Raw genomic sequence first — 22,415 nt, forward strand, 5'->3', positions numbered from 1 at the left:
TGATATATTACAAAAATATAAGGAAGAAACCTGTTTTTTTGTGTTTGTTATACCCCTACGTCACCCATTTCAAAAGAAATAATGAAAAACAATCGCTATGACTCTACAGGGGGAATGAATGAGCTTTTTGCGTTTGACGTGTAAGAGATCTTTTCACAAATTTTGGCATGTATTGAAGTTTGTCATTAAATGTATTTTATTGATAAATGTAAACGTATGATGTAAAAAGCTCCAGTAAAAAAACTAGAACAAAATAAAAGACAGAAAAAAGGAAGACCACTTAGACCACTCGGCCATCCGTGCACATAAAATGAGTGACGTATTTTAACTACAGCGAATCTGAAACAATAGCGTTGACCGCTATTTGTATCACTTTTCTGACAAACGTATATAGATCTCCATAGTATTTAACATACCTCTTAGACTCGAAAATGTTCTGCCCGAGTCATATATTTTCGCGATGCAAAATCATAGACCACTTGAGCTACAAAGACACTTCGACAAATTCTATATCACACGTATATTCGTCCTTCAAGAATATATACCACAGGAAAATCATTTTTCTATAGCGAACCTTTCTCTATGTTGTAACCGCCAAAATACGATTTTTTTCTCTAAATTGTTTTGCTTCCTGTTTTCTGTTTCCCTGCCTTAATGGAACAAGCCAGTTGCCACAGGCTGGTTAACTACAAATAGCGATACTCTTTCTAAACATATTGTTGGTAAATATAACCCGTCTTAAATGTATAGCCTGAATTCCGATTGCTTTATTTTTTCCCCTATCAATTCGATATATTTTTGTTATTATTACCTTCATAAATCATACACGCTTGTTGTTTTTTTTATACATATTTGTTCAAAACATTACAGTCGGCATCTGCATAATCGCGGTATTCTGGTGGTATTTCAATTGCGACTCCTTGCGAGCAGTTTACATGTCAGAATTCGTGATCCATTTTCCATTTCCCCCAGAAAACAGTTTTACCTGTGATCATGCATACTATTTTGGTAAGTTGTGGTTGTTATCCATCAGGAACACGATTATTCACCAATTTGAACGTATTCCGATTTCAGTATTTTTTACTTCTTTTTACTTCGTCTGCTCACACTTTCCCCGGTTACATTTATATGGTTACGAATCACTACATAAAGATTAGGCTTCAAAAAAGTTAATCTAATAAAGTTGCAAATCTCCCCCAAATATAATTAGGATTGTGTTGTAAATGTAAGATTATACATTATTTTATTTGCAGAAAATTAGAAGGAATAAGAAGCCCTGCTTGATAACATCATTTTTTGTACCACAATCTATCCGTTAGTTCAAAATAGACTAAACAGGACATTTGCAGAATGTCTGTTTTATTTATCAAATTTTGTGGGTTTTTTGGTTTTTCATTTTAAGAAGCTGTTCTGCCAAGCGCTGGGTATCACATAAGCCATTCCATAGTGCGAAATTGACAGTATTCAGAAATCAACAAAGGAGTGATTCTTGCGCTATCAAAGTTTCCAGGGAAGAAAGATACAACCTATTGTGATCTTGTTCATTGGTTCTCTTGGTTTACTTGGATGGAACATATGTGAACTTGTGACGATTCTATTTCTGTCTGTCTGTATACAATTATCAGCTGTTTTGTTAAACAGATCAGATGTGCAATCATTGTCAAAGTGTTGTAAAATTAACAATTAGAAGGCAATACACATGTTGAAGAAATACGAATCATATGTAGTCTGCTTGTCGACCAGTGCATGCAAATAAATGTTAAACTAGTAATAAAAAAACTAAGTATGTAAAGGCACTCACTACTAGACCACTGTGTTGTGATCATTTTAAAGTAAGACAGTGTAATTCTAAACAGTAACAACAAGCTTGCTTAGTTAATGCATAAAGATGATTTCCTGTTTATTGTGTAAGTAATCAATTGGCAGTTACTTAATTGTTGTTCTCTGATAAATGTTGACAATGAAAACCAGCATTTTTCAAAACGTAATACAATTTTGCGTAAAATATATTGTATTGAACAAACTGCATACTGTGCTGTATTATACTTGTTTTTTTTTCATACATATATTAAATGGTTTATGATACATAAGCCATTGATTTCACAGTGTTTCAAAATATACACATCACTTTGTTAGCAAATGTACGTAAATATTCTTGTAAGTTACTGAATTACATTGTTTTAGTTTTTTGTAGTTTTCTACTATTCTTATACATGCAAATAAATGACTGAAGTGGTTCTATTCGCTATACATTACCATATACCTTTATATTTGCATAGGAAGACACTCACTTACATTTAAATACGCTAAATAAATGATTACTATACATCTATGTTTGTTTCATGTGTTATTAAAATGTATAAATAAAAAATATGGATGATATAACATCTTGTTTGTTTGCATTCAAATCGTTACATTACAGCCACAAACTATGCAGTGTAGACTGTAATTTATGATTTGCTACACAATAGCTAGTTTTTACGTGGCAACATTATTTCTACTAAGCAACACTACTTTGCCAAAGGAAATTAAAACTCTTTGAGATACCTGTATTTATGGGATACTTCAATTGCAAAACAAGTACGCTGTTCTTCAGTTGATAATAATAAATTTATCAAAATTGATTAGGCACATCACTTTTTTTATGTTAAATCAGTTTATGCTAGAATAGTTGAATTGAGAAATTTTATGAAACGACCTGCTTCCTGGGGAGGATCTTAAGAACACTCCCACTTTAGGGATTAATATACCGAGACCCCACACTGTCACAGTCGCTAAGCGGATTCCATATCCACTACGCTGACGCTACTAAACCAGCTTTGAATTTCAAAGGCAAAGAAAGCATACAATTATTAGATATCAGGTCATAAAGTTTGGCAAATATAGAACACTTTATTTCATCAAGCAAACAATAATTTACTTGTTTGGATGCATTACTTTTTATTGGAAGCCTTGTTATGTTTTGTACACAATATAATGGTAATATGATATATATGCATAAGCTTTTTCCATTAATTAGGTAGCCACTAATATCATATTATCAGATAGTTATGAATGTAGCGGTGTGACACAAATATACCTGCTTTTCAGGGCGTTGTTTGTTTCTCGAAGAGACGCGGTGTTTGGACTCATACGTAAATAATGGTGTTAATATTTTTAAAAGAAAGCAATTGCTTTCAAAATACTTGGATTGTTGAGGCAAAATATTTTATCTTTCATGCCATATTAATTTATTAATACTTACCAATACATTTCTGATGCCAATTTGAACTTATTCACTTGCATAAAGTCGGCTAGTTCTGAATCGAGTGTGGTAATTTCGGATCACTCGGACTATTGGGAAGATGTAGGTCAGGGATAATCTCAAAACTTATTTTGACTGTCAAAACAAATGATGCATGTATTAAATAAAACATCAGATAGGTTCGTTTGTTTCTGTTTAATAACTGTTTGACAATTTAAAAACATCATTGTGTGTGTGGATGTACACAGTAGAATTAAGCTGTTGGAAAGTATTTATGTTTTGATTTGAAATGGATTCCTCTGTATTATTGGTTATATAAAACAAACACAAATACAAGCAATTTATTGATAAACTCAAGATACCTTCTTGGGAATTAACATTATATGATAACATTTAACAACAATAGAATCACAATAATGTACAAACTGTATGAAAATATGACATATATGCTTATGACTAGAACATTTTATGTATGGCTAGAACATATTTTTATAACTAAGGTCCTAAAAAATACAGAACTTTATATAAATGTATTTATAACAAGAGATGTGTTTGTCAGGAACAATGCCCCCTATTGCGCTGCTTTGATTTTTTATCATTTGGCAGGTACAGATAATTATCTCCCTTTAAAGCTTATTACTTCCTTGGATTAGCTTTTTTGACCTTGAATGATGACCTTGACCTTTCACCACTCAAAATGTGCAGCTCCATGAGACACACATGCATGCCAAATATCAAGTTTCTATCTTAAATATTGCAAAAGTTATCAAAAAACTTTAACTAAAGTTTTGGGACAGAATGACAGACAGGCCAAAAAATAATATGCCCCGATTATTCGATCCGGGGGCATAAAAATGACAACTGAACATAAACAAGTACCTCTGGAATGTTTTTGCTAATAATAGGATCACAATAATGTCAAATATATAAAAGCATCCATAAAAAGTATAACATAAACCAGTGCCTCTGGAATAAATTTGCTAAAGAAATGGAAAACAATACTAGATATCAAGTTACTTTTTTGGTAAATAACATAGTATGATAACATGTAACAATAATAGGATCACAATAATGTAAAAATAATGTAATAAAAGTATAAAAAATAACAAAACACAGCATAAACCAGTACCTCTGGGATAAAATGGTAAAGAAATGGAAGACAATATTAGATATCAAGTTAAATTTTTGGTAAATAATATATTATGGCAACATTTAACAATAATAGGATAACAATAATGTAAAAATATATAAAAGTATCCGCTTCAGCCTCTTTGCCAATGACTGTGCAGAGCACCCGTGCTTTTTAGGACCCATTAGTCCAACTTGACAATTATCTGAAATGCAGCATTAATACACATTAAAAATAGGATAAATACTTAAAATATTACCAATATCCTTACAGCACTAGTAACATCTTATCATTATTTATTAATCCATATATTTTTCTATAGTACAGTTTTAGCACTCTGCTGGTTTTTTTATTATTCCGCTTTTATACCTTTATATGTTATAACTTATTACTTAACACATAAACATACAAACAAACCAAGATGCATTCAACAAATGCTTACTGTATGTGTTAGCCTTGACCTTGTGACTTAGACCTAATGCCTCATAACTGGTTTGGATAATAGATCTCAATCAGATGCAAGAACGTGTAAAGTTTGGAGAACCAGGTCCATAAAGTTTCATTTTATGAGCAATGTTAAAGTTTTGGGGCAGAAAGACAGACAGAATAAACAATATTCAATCTTATTCTCTGTATTTCCCGACATTGAAGTCACAAAATAGTATTATAATTAAATAATTCCAATGAAACATTATATCAAATTTATGAGAAACTAGGCACTTTTCCTTTCATATATATATATATATATATATATATATATATATATATATATATATATATATATATATATATATATATATATATATACAAAAACTTTTGTGGTAGCTAGAGCTTCAAAATATTACTAACACAGTATTTAAACAATAATAAGCTGTTTTGAGATTTTCCCCAATTAGCTGATCCGCAACTGACATGTACACGAAGTGCAATTTCCATGCTTTTATTTCCATAAATCATAAACATATACTTAAAGCACTCACAGGAAAAAAATAAAATAATAAATAAACAAATTCATACCAAATGTACGAACATTTACCGAGGAAATGTGCTTCTTAATCGTCTTTTAATTGTTGACGCGTGTTTTAGACAGACGGTGCGACGGTAAAATGACACGACTGCCATAGTTACCAAAGTGTGATTTTCAAAGAAAACACCGTTGATATAAGAAGCAAAACTGTGTAATTGCTTGAAATTGATCACATTTTCCAAAAATCACAGTTATATTGATATGGCAATATCTTTTAGACTAATATTTTAATTAAATCATAGAGTTGATTCGGAATTACCCGAGATCTCTGGTTATCAGAGAAACGCATTGCGCATGCGTCGTGCTTACTAACAGCTTTTTTTCTTAGCTCTTTCAATTTTCAAAAAAAAAACATTGTTTTTTGACATTCAGGGATTATTCCATGTGCTAATATCAATTGGTAACACGTTTGTAGGTTGTTCCTTGGTCTATGGTTTCTTACCTAGCCGTATTTGTGCGTATTTTTCCTACTTTTGGTGTTTACATACACTGACACAGGTAAAATCGTGACCTTGACCCTCAACACCCGCCATTTTTGTTTGTTTACATATCTCTTAGCAGGATGTTTACAGGTATTTTGTTACCAGTATTCATAACAGTCTTCTATCTGAGGTTGTTTCCACAGTCAGAGGCTGACACAGTTCGTCCTTTTATGAGTAAACAGGCTAATAGCTTACGTCCAACAAGAACAGTCGCCTGCGCTAGTCTTTTGAAAAGCATGCGTCGATGCGGCCCTACCCTACCAGTCAAACCATCACGTAACATGTCATTACTCTATTTATGTATTCTGCTTATGTCATTGTCTCCCGATGTTGAAAAGAACCCCGGGCCTCAGTATCCATGTGGTTCCTGTGGCATTGAGGTCAGAGATAATGACCCAGCCCTTGAATGTGACTCCTGTACTAATTGGTTTCACATCAGCTGCCAGGACATCAGTCAGACTTCATATGATGATCTTGTTGCTCGTGATGCGTCGTTCTCCTGGGTTTGCTCGATTTGTGATGCGGTGAATTTCTCTACCAACTCATCTTTATCTGTGGATTTGCAAAATAGCTTTTCCATTCTGAGTGACCTTCACACTGACTTACCCGACCAAAGTACCGGGACGCCAGCAAAAACAAATTGTAAAGTTCCATACAATAAACAGTATCCAAAATTAAAAGTTATTTTAGTAAATTGTCAATCCATAGTTAATAAAAAGCCTGAATTTATAGCTGTTCTCGATCACCACCGACCAGATATTGTTGTAGGAACAGAGTCGTGGCTACATAATGATCACAAAGATTGTGAATTTTTTCCACAAGATTTAGGTTATTCTTCTTTTAGACAAGACAGATCAGGCAAAGGAGGCGGAGTATTTATACTCGTCAAAAGTACCATTATCGCCACCAAGCAAAAACAACTCAAAACAGATTGCGAGATCATATGGGTAAAATTGCTTTTTGAATCATGTAAACCTTTATACATTGCAGCTTATTACAGACCTAAAGAAGCAGACATCAACAGCGCGTTGGAATTTAGAAAATCTTTAGATCATGCATGTAAATTAAAAGGAAATCTTTGGATCCTAGGTGACTTCAACTACCCAAAATTATCATACAGATCATGTTCTATCTATTAAACCCAACTGTAATTTTGTTAACCTTTATGATGATTTCATCGATTTACTTTCAGATTTTGGACTGACTCAAATGGTTACTGATATTACAAGAGGCGACAACATTCTTGATCTTTTTCTCACTACAAATCACACAGTAATAAATAATATTTCTTGTCTTCCAGGTATCTCAGACCATCAAATTGTTTCCTTCACAGCCAGTGTTAAACCAAAACAAATGTGTCAAAAACCTAGAACAGTACATTTATATAAGAAAGCAGACTGGGATGGATTCAAATAGTACATGGACAATATGTCTAATGATATTTTGTCAAATTACTTAACAGCTCCCGTGGAAGTCATCTGGGAGAAATTGTGTAATGATATTACTACAGGAATTTCAGATTACGTCCACACAAAAAGAATAGGTCCAAAAGTCTCCCTTCCGTGGATAACACAGCCCATCAAACGCCTAATAAGGAAGAGGGACAAACTCCACAATAAAATGAAGAAAATGAGGAACAGCAAAATTAAATCAACAATTTTAAATCTTAAACACCAGATCAAGAAGACCATCAAATTATCGTATAATAATTACATTGAATATATTTTAGGTATAAGAGACCAAAATGGAGAACCAGATGAATCCAGCTCAAAATTTAACTCCAAAAAACTTTTCAGTCTTATCAAGAGCGCCAAACAATATGCATGCGGTATTTCAACATTATATGATAAAATTTCAGGTACAACAAAATCTTCAAACACAGACAAAGCCAATATCCTGAACCAGCAATTCCAGTCAGTTTTAGCCCCATGTCCCCTCTAACTCTATCTCAATCTTGCCTTTCAGCCCTGGAGAACTATAATGTTCATTCTTCTTCAAGTCGCAAAAACCCAATCATGCCAGAAATCACTATCTCGGTCAACGGTGTTTTGAAGCTCCTTTCCAATCTGAAACCCCACAAAGCTGCAGGTCCAGACAACATCAGGCCACTTGTCCTTCAAAATCTTCGTCAACAAATTGCACCTATACTATCTCTGCTTTTTCAGAAATCTCTTGACCCAGGCATCTTACCAAAGATTTGGACCTCTGCAAATGTTGTACCTCTGTTCAAAAAAGGAAATAAAGAAGATCCAGCCAACTATAGACCAATATCACTAACATGTATTCTTTGCAAAGTTTTAGAGCATATTGTACCTTCTAACCTCACAGCACATTTTAATAAACATAACATTTTGTATGATCTTCAAACATAACATTTTGTATGATCTTCAACATGGTTTCATGGAACGTCGATCCTGCGAAACCCAACTTATTCAACTTGTCGATGAACTGGCTCGCAACCTCGCAAATGGTCATCAAACTGATCTTATACATCTAGACTTCAGCAAAGCTTTCGACAAAGTCAGCCACCTTAAATTACTTTTTAAATTACAGCAACATGGAGTGAACATATCTACAATTTCCTGGATTAAGTCTTTTCTCATAGGCAGATCGCAAACAGTTGTTCTGGAAGGAGAATGCTCATCAGAAGTCCCTGTAACATCGGGCGTGCCAAAAGGCTCAGTACTTGGTCCCTTACTCTTTCTTTTATACATAAATGACCTTCCTAACTCTATCTCTTCTCAAGTTCGTTTGTTTGCAGATGACACTGCTGTATATTTGGCTATTAACAACTTGCAAGACTGTGCCTCTCTTCAAAATGATTTAGACAAATTAGTACATTGGGAAAACATGTGGGACATGGAGTTTAACCCTAATAAATGTGTAGTCCTTGTTATTTCAAAGAAAAAACATAAATTCATCTTCAATTACAGGCTACATGGACAAATCCTTGAAGTCGTAGACAGTGCTAAATATTTAGGTGTTTCCATTTCAGATGATCTTTCTTGGAACAAACATATTACCAACATTACAACGAATGCTAATAAATCTCTTGGTTTCATCCGCAGGAATATACAGACTAAAAATGAAAACATCAGAGAAGTAGCCTATAAGACCTTAGTTAGACCCCAGGTAGAATATGCGTCCTCTGTCTGGAGTCCACATACCAAACAAAATAGTGACAAAATAGAAAGAGTACAACGTAGAGCAGTCCGCTGGGTGAAAAACGACTTCTCATTCTTCAGCAGTGTTACCGGTATGCAGACTAAACTTGGCTGGCAGACTTTGAAGGACCGACGTGACCTCTCCCGACTGACCCTTTTTTACAAAATTGTGTATGGCTTGGTAGCCATTTCGCCGCCATCATATCTTGAGAGGCCTACGAGGATGACTCGTCATATGCACCCACTCTCATTCAGACAAGTCCATACATCAGCCAACTACTTTAAATATTCCTTCATTCCTTACACCATAGTTCTTTGGAACAGCCTACCGGCCTCAGTTGTACAGCAGGCAGACCTAGAGGGGTTCAAGCGTTGCCTTAGCCCCACTCTTCTCCCCAGTCGTCCCTGAATTTACAAAACAGTGTTTTTAACAACTTTTAACCTATAAATATGTTTCTTTTTTTTTAACACTATCACACTTTTATCTTCACCTCAGTTTCATGCTTTGAAGTCTCCCTTTCAATGCTTTTAAACCTTTTATTCTTGCACTGACAGGCGCACCTGCCAATAGTACCCGCAAGGGGTTCCGGCAGTATTAAAAGATAGATAGATAGATCCGGAACTACCCAATGTAGCGGATCCGTGGTCTAGTGGTAACACACTGGCTTCACAATCCAGAGATCGCTGGTCGATCCCCCGCTGCACCTTACCTACTAACTCGTCTTTCGCTTGAGACGTTAAACCGAGGTGCTGTGTACTAGGTGCTATACACCGGGCACTTAAAGACCTCACCTCTGGAACGGGGTGTCTTCTGTATCTTGCACTATCCCCCGTAACCAACTAACACGTCTTTCTGTGGGCGATGGCCATATGGGAGACAATCCCGGTACACTCGATAAAAACAACAACACAACATCCGGAACTACCCGATCGACTTTACACTGAAATGTTCATCTTTTCAACCGGTTTAACCGTGAAACACTTACTTCGACCAATTAAGCATTTAAAAAATAAAAATGTCCGACTCCACAACAGAACACAATAGTCGTTTACGTAATTGCAGAAAATTTTACTTTTGAAAGACAAAGTGTGATTTAAGTAAAAAACAATGACACTTTTGAATGCATATAATGTCCAACTACGCTGTGGACGAAATAAAATATTTCTTCAGAATGGAAACATGCGCCAGATTCAGTGTTTCTTGAACACTCGAACTGACAGAACTTCTAGAAATGTCATTAAGACCAGTAGACTCCTGAACATGGTAGGTGATCGCTAATTTGTGTTGTTAAATTGGAATTGAAATGCGAAAAATATATAAAATATGATAATAGGTGCTACCTAATTAATGGACAAAAGCTTATTTGATAACCATGTACTGTAGAAAACAATATATATCGTTGAGTGACCCGAATCGACGCTGCCCCAATTCGACGCATTTTTTGTTTTGCCTTTGTTTGATACATGAGCGACATCCGTTGACGTCATACAATAGCAAATGGTACTCTTCGCACAAATTACTATAGTTATTGTGTGTTATGTGGAAAATAGCGGGTTAAAAGGTAAGATATGGTTGATCGGTTTGCAATTGATGGATTTTTATGTACTTTACTTTATGCAAAACTTTTGAACACTTTACACCCAATTGTCTTTGTTAATAAGACCGTGGGATAATGCATCGGTTTCGTATGCAAAAGTTCACAATTTCATTCATAAGTCACGTGACTGCCATTTGACAAAACATGGTATAAATAGATTTATTTTCACTATGAAAAAGGTGTACGCGTAAACTTTCATTTGAAGTCCGGATATGTTTTTCGTTATGCTGTAATACAATTTTAACTATATGTAGCACGTGTTTATGTTGGTAATTGCATATTATGTTTATTACTAATTTTCATTTAATTAATTATAAGTGCAGGTTCCACAAAAGAACTACAGGTTATATTCACATATCTTCCATAAACACAGCTTATGACAGGGTTGCTGACACAGGCCCCTATTAAAACCACTGCCATACAGTATGGCATCACACAATTAAAAATCTTAATTGATTTAATTAATTTCAGTTTCATATTACCTTTACAGCAATTACACATTTAAGTAGAACAACCATGAGTTATTATTTTATGCATTCAGTCTCCACAGGAGTGATATTTACATTAAAATCATATAACCAATCAGATGCGTCGTTTTAGGGCACTCTCAACAGATATGGCCGCCGTTACATAGACTTGGGTCATTTCGTTTTTCAACGAATTTTTGTTGATAACACAATCGATTGAATTTAAAATGTGTAAATAAAAGGTGCATGTGTAATGAAATAACAAAATTTATTACATAAATCCCTATATTGAGCAACAAAACTTCAACAAACTGCTTGTATGCGTCGAAATTGGGCACTCGAGGATACAGTCAGTGTATCTATTCCGTCACACCTTACGCTTTTTCGCTGCAAATTTCTCACGTGCGATAGACACATTTCTCTGTTTTCGTATGATGAGAGACACTTTTTTTTATCGATAATTTAAACCTTACTTGAATTAAATCGAGCACGTGTAAGTAGGTAAAACCACGCGTGTAAACCTGCACCCGACGTGTCCGTTTGCGATAGCAGAGAAACTATTCCGAATCGCATATCTATTTTTAGATGTGTGCTCTCTGGGGTCATCTCAAAATGATTTTTGACTGTCACTTTGAGCAGATTTTTGTACAAAAAGGTATTGAGACATTGTTACAAAATATGGGGTGTAAATAAAAAACACGATTAAGTAATAATTTTACCATTTTATTTCTAGCAAATCAACTGCCTGTTGAAATAACACTTTCAATGCTGGATATTTTTTGCGTGTCTTATCAACAATGTGTTTCAAAGATAACACACACATTCGTGTAGTTGAATCTTTGTTACAAACTGTCTCAATTCATTTTGGCTATTTTGGAAGGCTGAGCTAATTGGATGCAAGTGCTTAAATCCAGTCCATAGACACATTAATTCCAAATCTTGAAATGCAGCATTGAAAGGTTTAAAATCAATAACAAAATAAAAATATATAAAAATATATAATTAACAAACAAGACATAAAGGACTAGCATATTCACATATGTTTACATTTATTAAAGGCAAATATTTCCTATGATATCATAGTTTATTTATACAGTACTGCGTGAGTATAACATACATTTTAATTTATAGCTAAGTTAAGTATGAAACTGTGCTCTGTATTCAATGAATTTGAAAATGGCTTTAGGAAGTTCACAACTAAGATACACACAGCAATCAAAATGGTATTTAAGTCAAAATTGTTATGTGTACCATTATAAGATGCACATTATACTTTGAAATATTTTTAACCGCATAACTATTTAATTGATTAAGATAATTAATTACCCGCTTTACAGATTTTGCTGCCTCTACAGCTGGACTACAATGTACTGATGATCTGTTTGTCTTCTGCTTTCCCATGGCAATTGTATCTGCAAATGTAAATGATATAACAAGTGTTAACCCTTTACAATGCAATAACAGGGTTTTACAAGATTTTGATGATGACACTAGATATAATTGTGATAAAAGGAGAAATTGCTCAAATTTGAGCAATTTCCCTTTTTATCAAAATGATATATAACCTTCTAAATCAACTTTGTCTTATTACATTACAACTTAGTGTGTTATCTGCAACCTCTTTCAGTTTGGGATGGTCTAAACCTAAAAATTAAGGTAATGCGGGCTACACAGAATGTTTCATGAATATTTAGAAATCCGCCAATTTATTTGAATTAATATTATAACTTTATCTTTATAATAATATCTGTCAGCATATACTCTTTAAATTTGTTCTGAGACAGCATACATTTAGCATTTCCCTAATGCAAAGAATATTATTCAATGCATTGGATAATTTGTGTAAATATTGTGACAAAATTATAAACTGCTCATTAATGAGCCTGCAGCAGGGATAGAGTGAACACATTGTGACACACTGTGAATAATGAGACCAATTATTTGAAAGAATTCATCATAGCTTTTGTTTATAATAGTGTTCATAAATGTATATGTGTGTGTGTGTGTGTAATCACATGAGCTTGAAATTCTATCACTACATAAAGTCTATGCATAAATTATTAAAAAAATACCCCACCCACCCCTCTTCTCTATATATAAAAAGACAAGCTGTCTTTTTATATATAGAGAAGAGGGGTGGGTGGGGTATTTTTTTTTATAATTTATGCATAGACTTTATGTAGTGAAAGAATTTCAAGCTCCTGTGGTGTAATTCTGACAGTTAAGACAGTTTGTCTGACCACTGAAAGTTTATTTATTTTCATTACACATTTACAAATGGGAGAAAACATTGCAAACATTTTATTTCAAGGCATACTTTGCATGTCAACCAAGTTTAATGACGAACTATAGCATTAAACAACAGACCAAATCCGCAAAACATGCACCAAAAATGTTTGTCGAAGTTACGGTAATGTTTATACGGCCCCTGAGTTATGCATCCAGGTGGTACGGAATAGATACACTGACTGGCCTTTATATAATGGTGTTTATCTTTCTTAAATGAAGGTGGAAATGCATATTGATGACTGTAACGAGTAAAATATATATAATTCAAGAAAATAACACGAACCTTTTGGTAACCTCGGTCATTGAACAGATTAATGTTGTCCACCGACTTTTCAGACGTCCGAAAAAACGCGCCGGAAATTCAACCGATCTGAAGCCTCGTTTTGGAAATCCAAGCGCTGGCAGACCAAGAGTTCATACATTTTGTAAACATCCATTCAGTAGACAAAGAAATAATTACATGAAACAACAGACAAAATTAAGTTTCTAAACATACTCTCCCCGTACCAGCCATTCAATCTAGAAATATGTCGGAATCGGACAGGAGCCGGAATAGATAAACTGACTGTACTCCAATTAACTTGAGTCGAGCGGTAAAGGAAACAACTAAAATAATTTCTGAATTAATTCAAACAATGCCGCAATAAACAATGTACCTTTAAAGATTTATTTCATTCCCGTTCAACCAATGTCAAAATGGTTTATTTATAGCGTGTTGAACCACGCAAAGCTGATAGTTCCATACACACCCAAAAATGACATACACTACACGCGCTGTTAACCTTGAGGCGAGAGGTCACATCCGAAAAGCGAGAGTACTCGATTGCAATAGGCAGGAGGTCGACAAAACTTCGAAAAGTCGATTCACTGCACAAATTTAGAGAAACTGAAAGATTAATTTAACTTTTTTTATATCTTCTATTTACGTGCATTATATATGTCTTTTAATTTTCTAACAGTATATTTTACTGTGCTTTTCTACAGACTTCGCCCCTGTTTAGTTATCTCAGTCTTTCCAAAACGACGTCAGACTGTTGGACATGTCTGTTAAAGTGCTTGCTGGTCCGACAGATTTTCTTTCTTAGTCAGACAGAATGTCGGGTTAATATTTGATCCGCATAGAGGTTAATATTTCAACTGATGACACGTTCAAAAAGTTAACATATACTCCTACAAAACATTTTTCCTTCGACATAAAATATTGGAAAAACATCAATCTTAAAATAGTGCATGAATATTCATACAGTTGTGTACTCTCATAGTCTTGCGAGATCATTAAGCTAGTGAGGCAATGAACTGCGCGTAAGATAAGAAAATCAGCATATCTGGTTCCCTACATTCGCTATTTTTGGTCGCCAAAGCTGGAAAATAGAGGCCCTGCATTGTTTTTACCTCTTTTCATAGATTCTTCAATTGTACATTTAACAACAGTGGATTAATTTAATTTTCAAAATTAAATTTTTCTTTTGTCGCACTTGTTATTGTTATTGCATCTACATTGTAGTGCAAATTAGTGTTTCTGGGGTATTAGGGCCAAACAAAATAAATTGTGTGGTTCGGTTAACAGCATTTTTTTTTATCTTTGCGATGGCTCATATGCTTTTGCAATTTCTTTAGTGTTTTAATATAGTTTGTTTACCACCATACATTGTCTTTTTGTTTCAGAAAATGCCCATAATTCCATGATACTAACCTCTAAGACACATCTTCATTCAGTTATTGAACCATCCATCCACCTGACATGAAATGGCAGCTCAAACAGAGCATATCTCAGATCCAGTCTATACATATTAATGACTCTTCAAGAAATAATAGCAATAAAGTCATTGATAACGATATTTAAAAAATTGGTTTTACCCTCTCCCGCATAGATACGCATAATCCTGTCTCGATCCATTTCTTAATACATAACATACTTTCTCAGGGTATAATCTACATGTGCGTCCCGCGTCTATGACTCACAAATATCCAAATAGACGCATCGTTTTGAAATATGTGCGTCCACTCGGACGCATTGCTGAACTGTATCCCTTAACGCATACACGAATCACGATAAGTACAAACCATCTTGTGTACGAGTCAAGAGTGTAGCAATGATCGCTGAGTTTAAACAAATGAGGCTTGAAGACTCCAACAAGTCTTTTGATTGGCTCTAGTCAAGCCGCTGCTGTATAATACAAACCAATTAGAATCGACCTTTTAAATAGAATGTGTTATGATATTTTCTAGAGTCCCCGGATGAAAACCTGCTTTAACTTTCATAAATAATACAGAAAAAATGCCTCCAAAATAAGGTGTTGAAGCTAAATCCAAAACAAACAAATCTAAACTTTAATAAAGGTAGGTCAACGGCTCGCAATTCGGATGTAAACAATAATATTATCAAGCTCGCAATTCGGATGTTAACAATAATATTATCATCGATTTGAATCAAGTTGAAATGTTGTAACAGTTTACATTCATGTAACAGATAATGTTTAAGCCTATGTGAAGGCAAACAAGATAGTGAACTCTGAATTTGTCTTTTTGGTTTTAACAAGTTTTTGAGATAATTAAAAGTTTAATGCAAGTATAGTTATTGAGCTAGTGTGATTTAGACATATTTTCTTCACTACTTGGTATCTTGCAAAATTTGGGACCCATTCTTTTTCAAGGTGGACTCATTAATTTTGGCCTGGGACTTATTGGTCTAAAATCTGTGAGTTCAGGGACCCATAGATATTAAATTCTAGATTATTCCCTGCTTTCTATCTAGCTTGAATTGATGGGAATTCAGTTTTTAAAACTGAACTTCTAATGCCTTGTGACATGGCGGTATGGCGGGGTTATTCCATACTTGACAGTGGCAGTTCTTCTTTTGACCTGGTTGTGCCGCCTCTTATTATATGCACTTTGTTTCAGACATACTGTCAGACCAGGTGTTTAAAAAGACAGCTCGATATGATGACTCAAGCAACGCAGATCGTTTGTGGTAAGTGGGACACACAGTTTTCTGTAAGAAATTTAGTTGTGAATAAAATTTGTTGTGTTTAAATGCGTTTTGTATAAGTGTTAAGTGTACGTCTCTTTGTTTATACATGTACATGAGATAAAGGCTAGTCACTGGTATTCATTAACCAGGTTTTCCGAAGGAAAAAAGTGGTTATTAGATTGGCGAATGCGGACGGGCTGGCTGGCGGGCAGGCGGAACAAGCTTGTCCTGGCCATAACTTTGTCGTTCATTGTGAGATTTTAAAATCATTTGGCACATTTGTTAACCATCATTAGACGGTGTGTCGCGCGAAAAAATTACGTCAATATCTCCAAGGTCAAGGTCACACTTTGAGTTCAAAGGTAAAAAATAGCCATAAATGAGCTTGTCTGGGCTATAACTATGTCATTCATTATGAGATTTTAAAATCATTTGGCACATTTGTTCACCATCATGGGACGGTGTGTCGCACGAAAGAATCACGTCAATATCTCCAATGTCAAGGTCGCCACGACTAAAAATAGATTTATTTTAAAACAAACTTACAAAGGGGGTTAATTTTGTTTGTTCATTTCAAAAGTTAAGTTTGAGTTGTCTCCCTTTATAAGATTTTTTTTCACAATGAAAACCTGGTTTTGTGACAATTTTGTCCCTTGTTACATCTGTTATACATTTCCCATAGCAAAACAGAATCACTTCTGTCTCTTAGAGTCTTTATTGTTGTTGCATAACTTCACTTAGCAAAAAAATGGTATTGGACTGCACTTTTACAAATAATTTTCTAGAAGCAGACTGTAAACAAATGTGAAAACTAAATTGTTGTATTTCTATATTCTTGCACAAAATTGTCTTGCTTATAAAATGAAATTTTTTCATATTGATACAGTGTATATAGCTCATATAACATCAAAATAATAACATCATTGTGATTGAATAAGCACCAGGATTTGAAACTCTTCTTTTTAACCAGGTTTTCCGAAGGAAAAAACTGGTTATTAGATTGGTGAATGCGGGCGGGCTGGCTGGCTGGCTGGCGGGCTGGCGGAATAAGCTTGTCCGGGCCATAACTATGTCGTTCATTGTCAGATTTTAAAATCATTTGGCACATTTGTTCACCATCATTGGACGGTGTGTCGCGCGAAATAATTACGTCGATATCTCCAAGGTCAAGGTCACACTTTGAGTTCAAAGGTCAAAAATGGCCATAAATGAGCTTGTCCGAGCCATAACTATGTCGTTCATCGTCAGATTTTAATATCATTTGGCACATTTGTTCACCATCATTGGACGGTGTGTCGCGCGAAATAATTACGTCGATATCTCCAAGGTCAAGGTCACACTTTGAGTTCAAAGGTCAAAAATGGCCATAAATGAGCTTGTCCTGGCCATAACTATGTCATTCATTGTGAGATTTTAAAATCATTTGGCACATTTGTTCACCATCATGGGACGGTGTGTCCCACGAAAGAATCACGTCAATATCTCCAATGTCAAGGTCGCCACGACTAAAAATAGATTTAAAAAAAAAAGAACTTACAAAGGGGGTTAATTTTTTTTGGTCATTTCAAAAGTTCAGTTTGAGTTTTCTCCCTTTATCAGATTTTTTTTTCACAATGAAAACCTGGTTTTGTGACAATTTTGTCCCTTGTTTATAATTTGAAAAGGTAGATATTGCTTAGCTGCTACATAAAAACTTGACAATTGTTAATTACAAATAATTATTCTTAAAATTTCCTAGGTTGGCGCTAATTGTGATCAGAATCATAAGCCAAAATGCACATTATTAGTAATTGATAATTCTTATATAATATGTAATTTATTTATTTCTGCAGTAATTCGAAAATGGAACATTTTACTTAATGATGTTAAAAATAATGATTCGCTGAAAAATCGAAGCTGAACTAAAGCTTAGCTTAAGCTCCATCACATTATTATGAAGTTGAACGTTATCTTCAATTGTTTCAAAAGTGCACTCAATTAACCCATTAATGCCTAGTGGACTCTCCCATCCTTCTAAATTGGCTCAATTTATTTCCAAAATTAGGGATGTCTAGTATATTTATTTCTATATTTAGAATATTTCTTACAGAAATTCCTTAAAGCAAAAAGCGCTGACCCAGATGAGAAGCCGCATCATGCGGCGTCTCATCTGGGTGTACGCTGTTTGCCAAGGCCATTTTTCTAGACGCTAGGCATAAATGGGTTAACACCTGTGTGCAAAAAAATCATTTCTTTGCCTCTTCATTTTTGCTGTGCTATTGAATCTAACAACCTCTAATATAATTCATTGTTATATGTCAATATGATAATGAATTTTGTCCTAAACTAATTGACATTACTAGTATAACTAGTGATGTTGAGCTCTATACATTTCTTTTTGGAAGTAGGTATCTCGATGAAAATGAAAATTCCTACTAATGTATTAACACATCCAGGTGCTTTTCTTAGCAATCTGTTTCTGATTTAAGTTTTTTTGCCAAATGCATGTTGTAGATAGTTAAGTAGCGAATTCAATAGTTAAGTAGCCAATTAGTTAGTTTAGCAACCAATTAGATAGTTAAGTAGCCAATTAAAAAATTCAATAGCCATCGCTTTTTACTGGTGACTGGTAACAGTAAAATAGCTAAGATGACTGGTTTACATGTGTATTTCCATTTTGTAGGATCAAGATTTTATTGCTCTGCGCCGGACAATCAGCCTAAAAAGGACACTGACAAGCCACCCAGGAATGGCAGGATTTTCAAGATCATTATTCCCAGACCAGAGCTGTTTCTTGTTGCCTTCGGATTGTTTATCTGTGAGTCACATGTTTTGTGGTTGCTAAATAAGTTGTGCTGTAGTATCTCGATTTGGCAAAGAAAATTACCTTTAAAACTTTACCACCTAGATACTTATTTTGATGTGTTTGTAGTCACTTAATAAGTTAAATTTAATTAAAGACTATTCTTTATAGATTCAAGTTTTAAAGGCTTCATTTCCAACCCTTAGATACTGATGAGCAGCAAACAGCATAAAACCTGAACAGACTGGGAGTTACTCGCAGGCTGTTATGGTTTTATGCTGTTTGCAATTGCCACTTTGGCTCTGAGTGGGAAAGGGTTAAAGACCCACTACACAAACACTTTAATAAAAAATTAATTTGATGAACATCTTGCTAACAAAAAAACAAAATAAGTATTGAAATCAGTTGGACAATTAAAATTTGGCTAAGCATTTACACTGTATAGCATAGTTCCTATACATGTGTAACATCTAATAAGTTTCTTATGATAGCTCAGCGTTTGAGTTTCAAAATGGATCTGGTCAGTTGAAGAACATGGCCACCAGGGAGTGGGCAAGTTTCCTTATATGTCAATAGTAAGCCCTTGTTAACACTCTAGGAGTAACATTTATAGTCAAATCTTCATGACACTTGGTCAGAGCATTTGCTTAAATGATATCTCAGCTGAGGGCTAAAATGGTTACGGTTGGTAGAAAAACATGGCAGCCACATAATGAAAATGTTGGTTCACAATGATGATGATGTTGTTGATGATGATGATGGTGATGATGATGAGCAGTGCTCCAGCTAGGATTTGAAAAGGGCAGGCAGGCTTTTTTGTCAAAGGGCACTTTTGATGCGCAGTATTTTGTCAAAAGGGCACTTTCCAGCTCACGGATGTTTCTGGAATGCTTCCTGTTGCATGTTAATTTTATATAATGAATAATTGTTAGAATATATTATGCCCATTATTATTTAAACATTAAAATATATTGTCTACAATGAGGAATAAATTGATTACAATTACTTTTTTTTCTGGAAACTTCAGCCATTTTTTGCTTGTTTGTTTTCAAAAGAAGGACCTAATTGTACAAGATGTTGATGGGTGATATAGAATACCAAGTTAGTGTAAAATGCAGATGAGTTCATTGCTTGGCACAAAGCACTTCCTGTACTGGTGGTTCATACTCTTAAATTTAACACTAGCCTTGTATTTAATATAGACTTGAGTTAAAAGCGAAGAAATTAATGTCATTATTGGGTTTCTTTATTGATTAATTTATTAATATTCCTGATATTAAAAAAATGTCTGATTATGATAATGCATGTATTATTATGACCCCTTCGAAGAAGAGGGGGTATATTGCTTTGCACATGTCGGTCCGTCAACCAGGTGGTTTCCGGATGATAACTCAAGAACGCTTAGGCCTAGGATCATGAAACTTCATAGGTACATTGATCATGACTCGCAGATGACCCCTATTGATTTGAGGTCACAAGGTCAAAGGTCAAGGTCACTGTGACCCGAAATAGTAAAATGGTTTCCGGATGATAATTCAAGAACGCTTATGCCTAGGATCATGAAACTTGATAGGTAGATTGATCATGACTCGCAGATGACCCCTATTGATTTTGAGGTCACTAGGTCAAAGGTCAAGGTCACAGTGACCCGAAATAGTAAAATGGTTTCCGGATGATAACTCAAGAATGCTTATGCCTAGGATCATGAAACTTAATAGGTAGATTGACCATGACTCGCAGATGACCTCTATTGATTTTGAGGTCACTAGGTCAAAGGTCAAGGTCACGGTGACCCGAAATATTAAAATGGTTTCCGGATGATAACTCAAGAACGTTATGCCTAGGATCATGAAACTTGATAGGTAGATTGATCATGACTCGCAGATGACCCCTATTGATTTTCAGGTCACAAGGTCAAAGGTCAAGGTCACGGTGACCCAAAATAGTAAAATGGTTTCCGGATGATAACTCAAGAACGCTTATGCCTAGGATCATGAAACTTGATAGGTAGATTGACCATGACTGGCAGATGACCCCTATTGATTTTGAGGTCACTAGGTCAAAGGTCAAGGTCACGGTGACCCGAAATATTAAAATGGTTTCCGGAGGATTACTCAAGAACGCTTATGCCTAGGATCATGAAACTTGATAGGTAGATTGATCATGACTCGCAGGTGACCCCTATTGATTTTCAGGTCACAAGGTCAAAGGTCAAGGTCACGGTGACCCGAAATAGTAAAATGGTTTCCGCATGATAACTCAAGAACGCTTATGCCTAGGATCATGAAACTTGATAGGTAGTTTGATTATGACTGGCAGATGACCCCTATTGATTTTCTGGTCACTAGGTCAAAGGTCAAGGTCACGGTGACCCGAAATATTAAAATGGTTTCCGGATGATAACTCAAGAACGCTTATGCCTAGGATCATGAAACTTCATAGGTACATTGATCATGACTGGCAGATGACCCCTATTGATTTTCAGGTCACTATGTCAAAGTTCAAGGTCACAGTGACAAAAAACATATTTACAAAATGGCTGTCAATACAACTGAGAGCCCATATGGGGGGCATGCATGTTTTACAAACAGCCCTTGTTGTTATATTTTTGTTACAGTGATTATATTTGTGAAAGCCAATTATTTCTGATGTTAAAATATTGACTGATTATAATAATGCATGTATTATTATTATATTTTTCTTACAGTGTTTATAACTTGGGATTTAAACAGAGACGCTGCGATTTCGTGGGAGGAATTCAAAACAAAATATCTTCTAGAAGGAAGGGTATGACTTTGATTAATCTTTTACCCACAATTAGAATGACTTTTAAATATTAAAAAATAAATTTCATTTAAATCAGTATTCAGCCAGGTTATGCTCTGAAAGATGCTATTTAAATTTATGTAACAGTATTCAATATGATAATCAGAATAACACACACACTTATCACAACAATCTATTGTCTTGAATTAAAAAGTAAGTTGTTTTGGTAAATTTCAGTCCTGGCGCTTTTTCAGCTTTTATTTATATTATAGGTGAAGAAAGTTTTTGTGAGGACTTATTTCGATGACCTTGAGGTTGCATTTGTACAGTTGCATCCTTTGGAGGTAAACATGAAATTAAAGTGTGTAAAACGTTTCCAATTTTGTTTAAAAACCAATAAACACTCAAAATCAACGAATATTTGGTACAATATTTCGAAAAGTAAATTAGCTCATAAAAAATCAATGTTTCTTTTAGCAGAAGCCAAAATTGTAAT

The 22,415-nt window shown here is 34.7% G+C and overlaps 2 protein-coding genes across 7 annotated transcripts in view; one reads left to right on the forward strand and one right to left on the reverse strand.

Annotated features, from left to right (window-relative positions):
- The window catches only part of LOC127843628 (paraplegin-like), a 298,425-nt gene that overhangs the window by 223,668 nt on the left and 52,342 nt on the right, over positions 1–22,415 (forward strand). The window contains exons 1-5 of one of the 3 annotated variants that reach the window (XM_052373322.1): positions 9,968–10,310; positions 16,302–16,371; positions 19,034–19,168; positions 21,861–21,940; positions 22,192–22,263. The exons of 1 other annotated variant lie outside the window; for it this stretch is intronic. In XM_052373322.1, coding sequence (XP_052229282.1) covers positions 10,155–10,310; positions 16,302–16,371; positions 19,034–19,168; positions 21,861–21,940; positions 22,192–22,263 — 513 coding nt within the window. In that variant the 5' untranslated portion in view covers positions 9,968–10,154. Of the gene's footprint in view, positions 1–9,967; positions 10,311–16,301; positions 16,372–19,033; positions 19,169–21,860; positions 21,941–22,191; positions 22,264–22,415 lie in introns of those variants that run through there. One more of the 3 variants, XM_052373323.1, reaches the window with a different exon arrangement.
- LOC127843626 (5-oxoprolinase-like) overlaps positions 1–22,415 on the reverse strand; it is a 298,491-nt gene that overhangs the window by 157,512 nt on the left and 118,564 nt on the right. The window lies entirely within an intron of this gene.

This window comes from Dreissena polymorpha, chromosome 9 (assembly GCF_020536995.1).
Source record: "Dreissena polymorpha isolate Duluth1 chromosome 9, UMN_Dpol_1.0, whole genome shotgun sequence".
NCBI classification, from domain to species: domain Eukaryota; kingdom Metazoa; phylum Mollusca; class Bivalvia; order Myida; family Dreissenidae; genus Dreissena; species Dreissena polymorpha.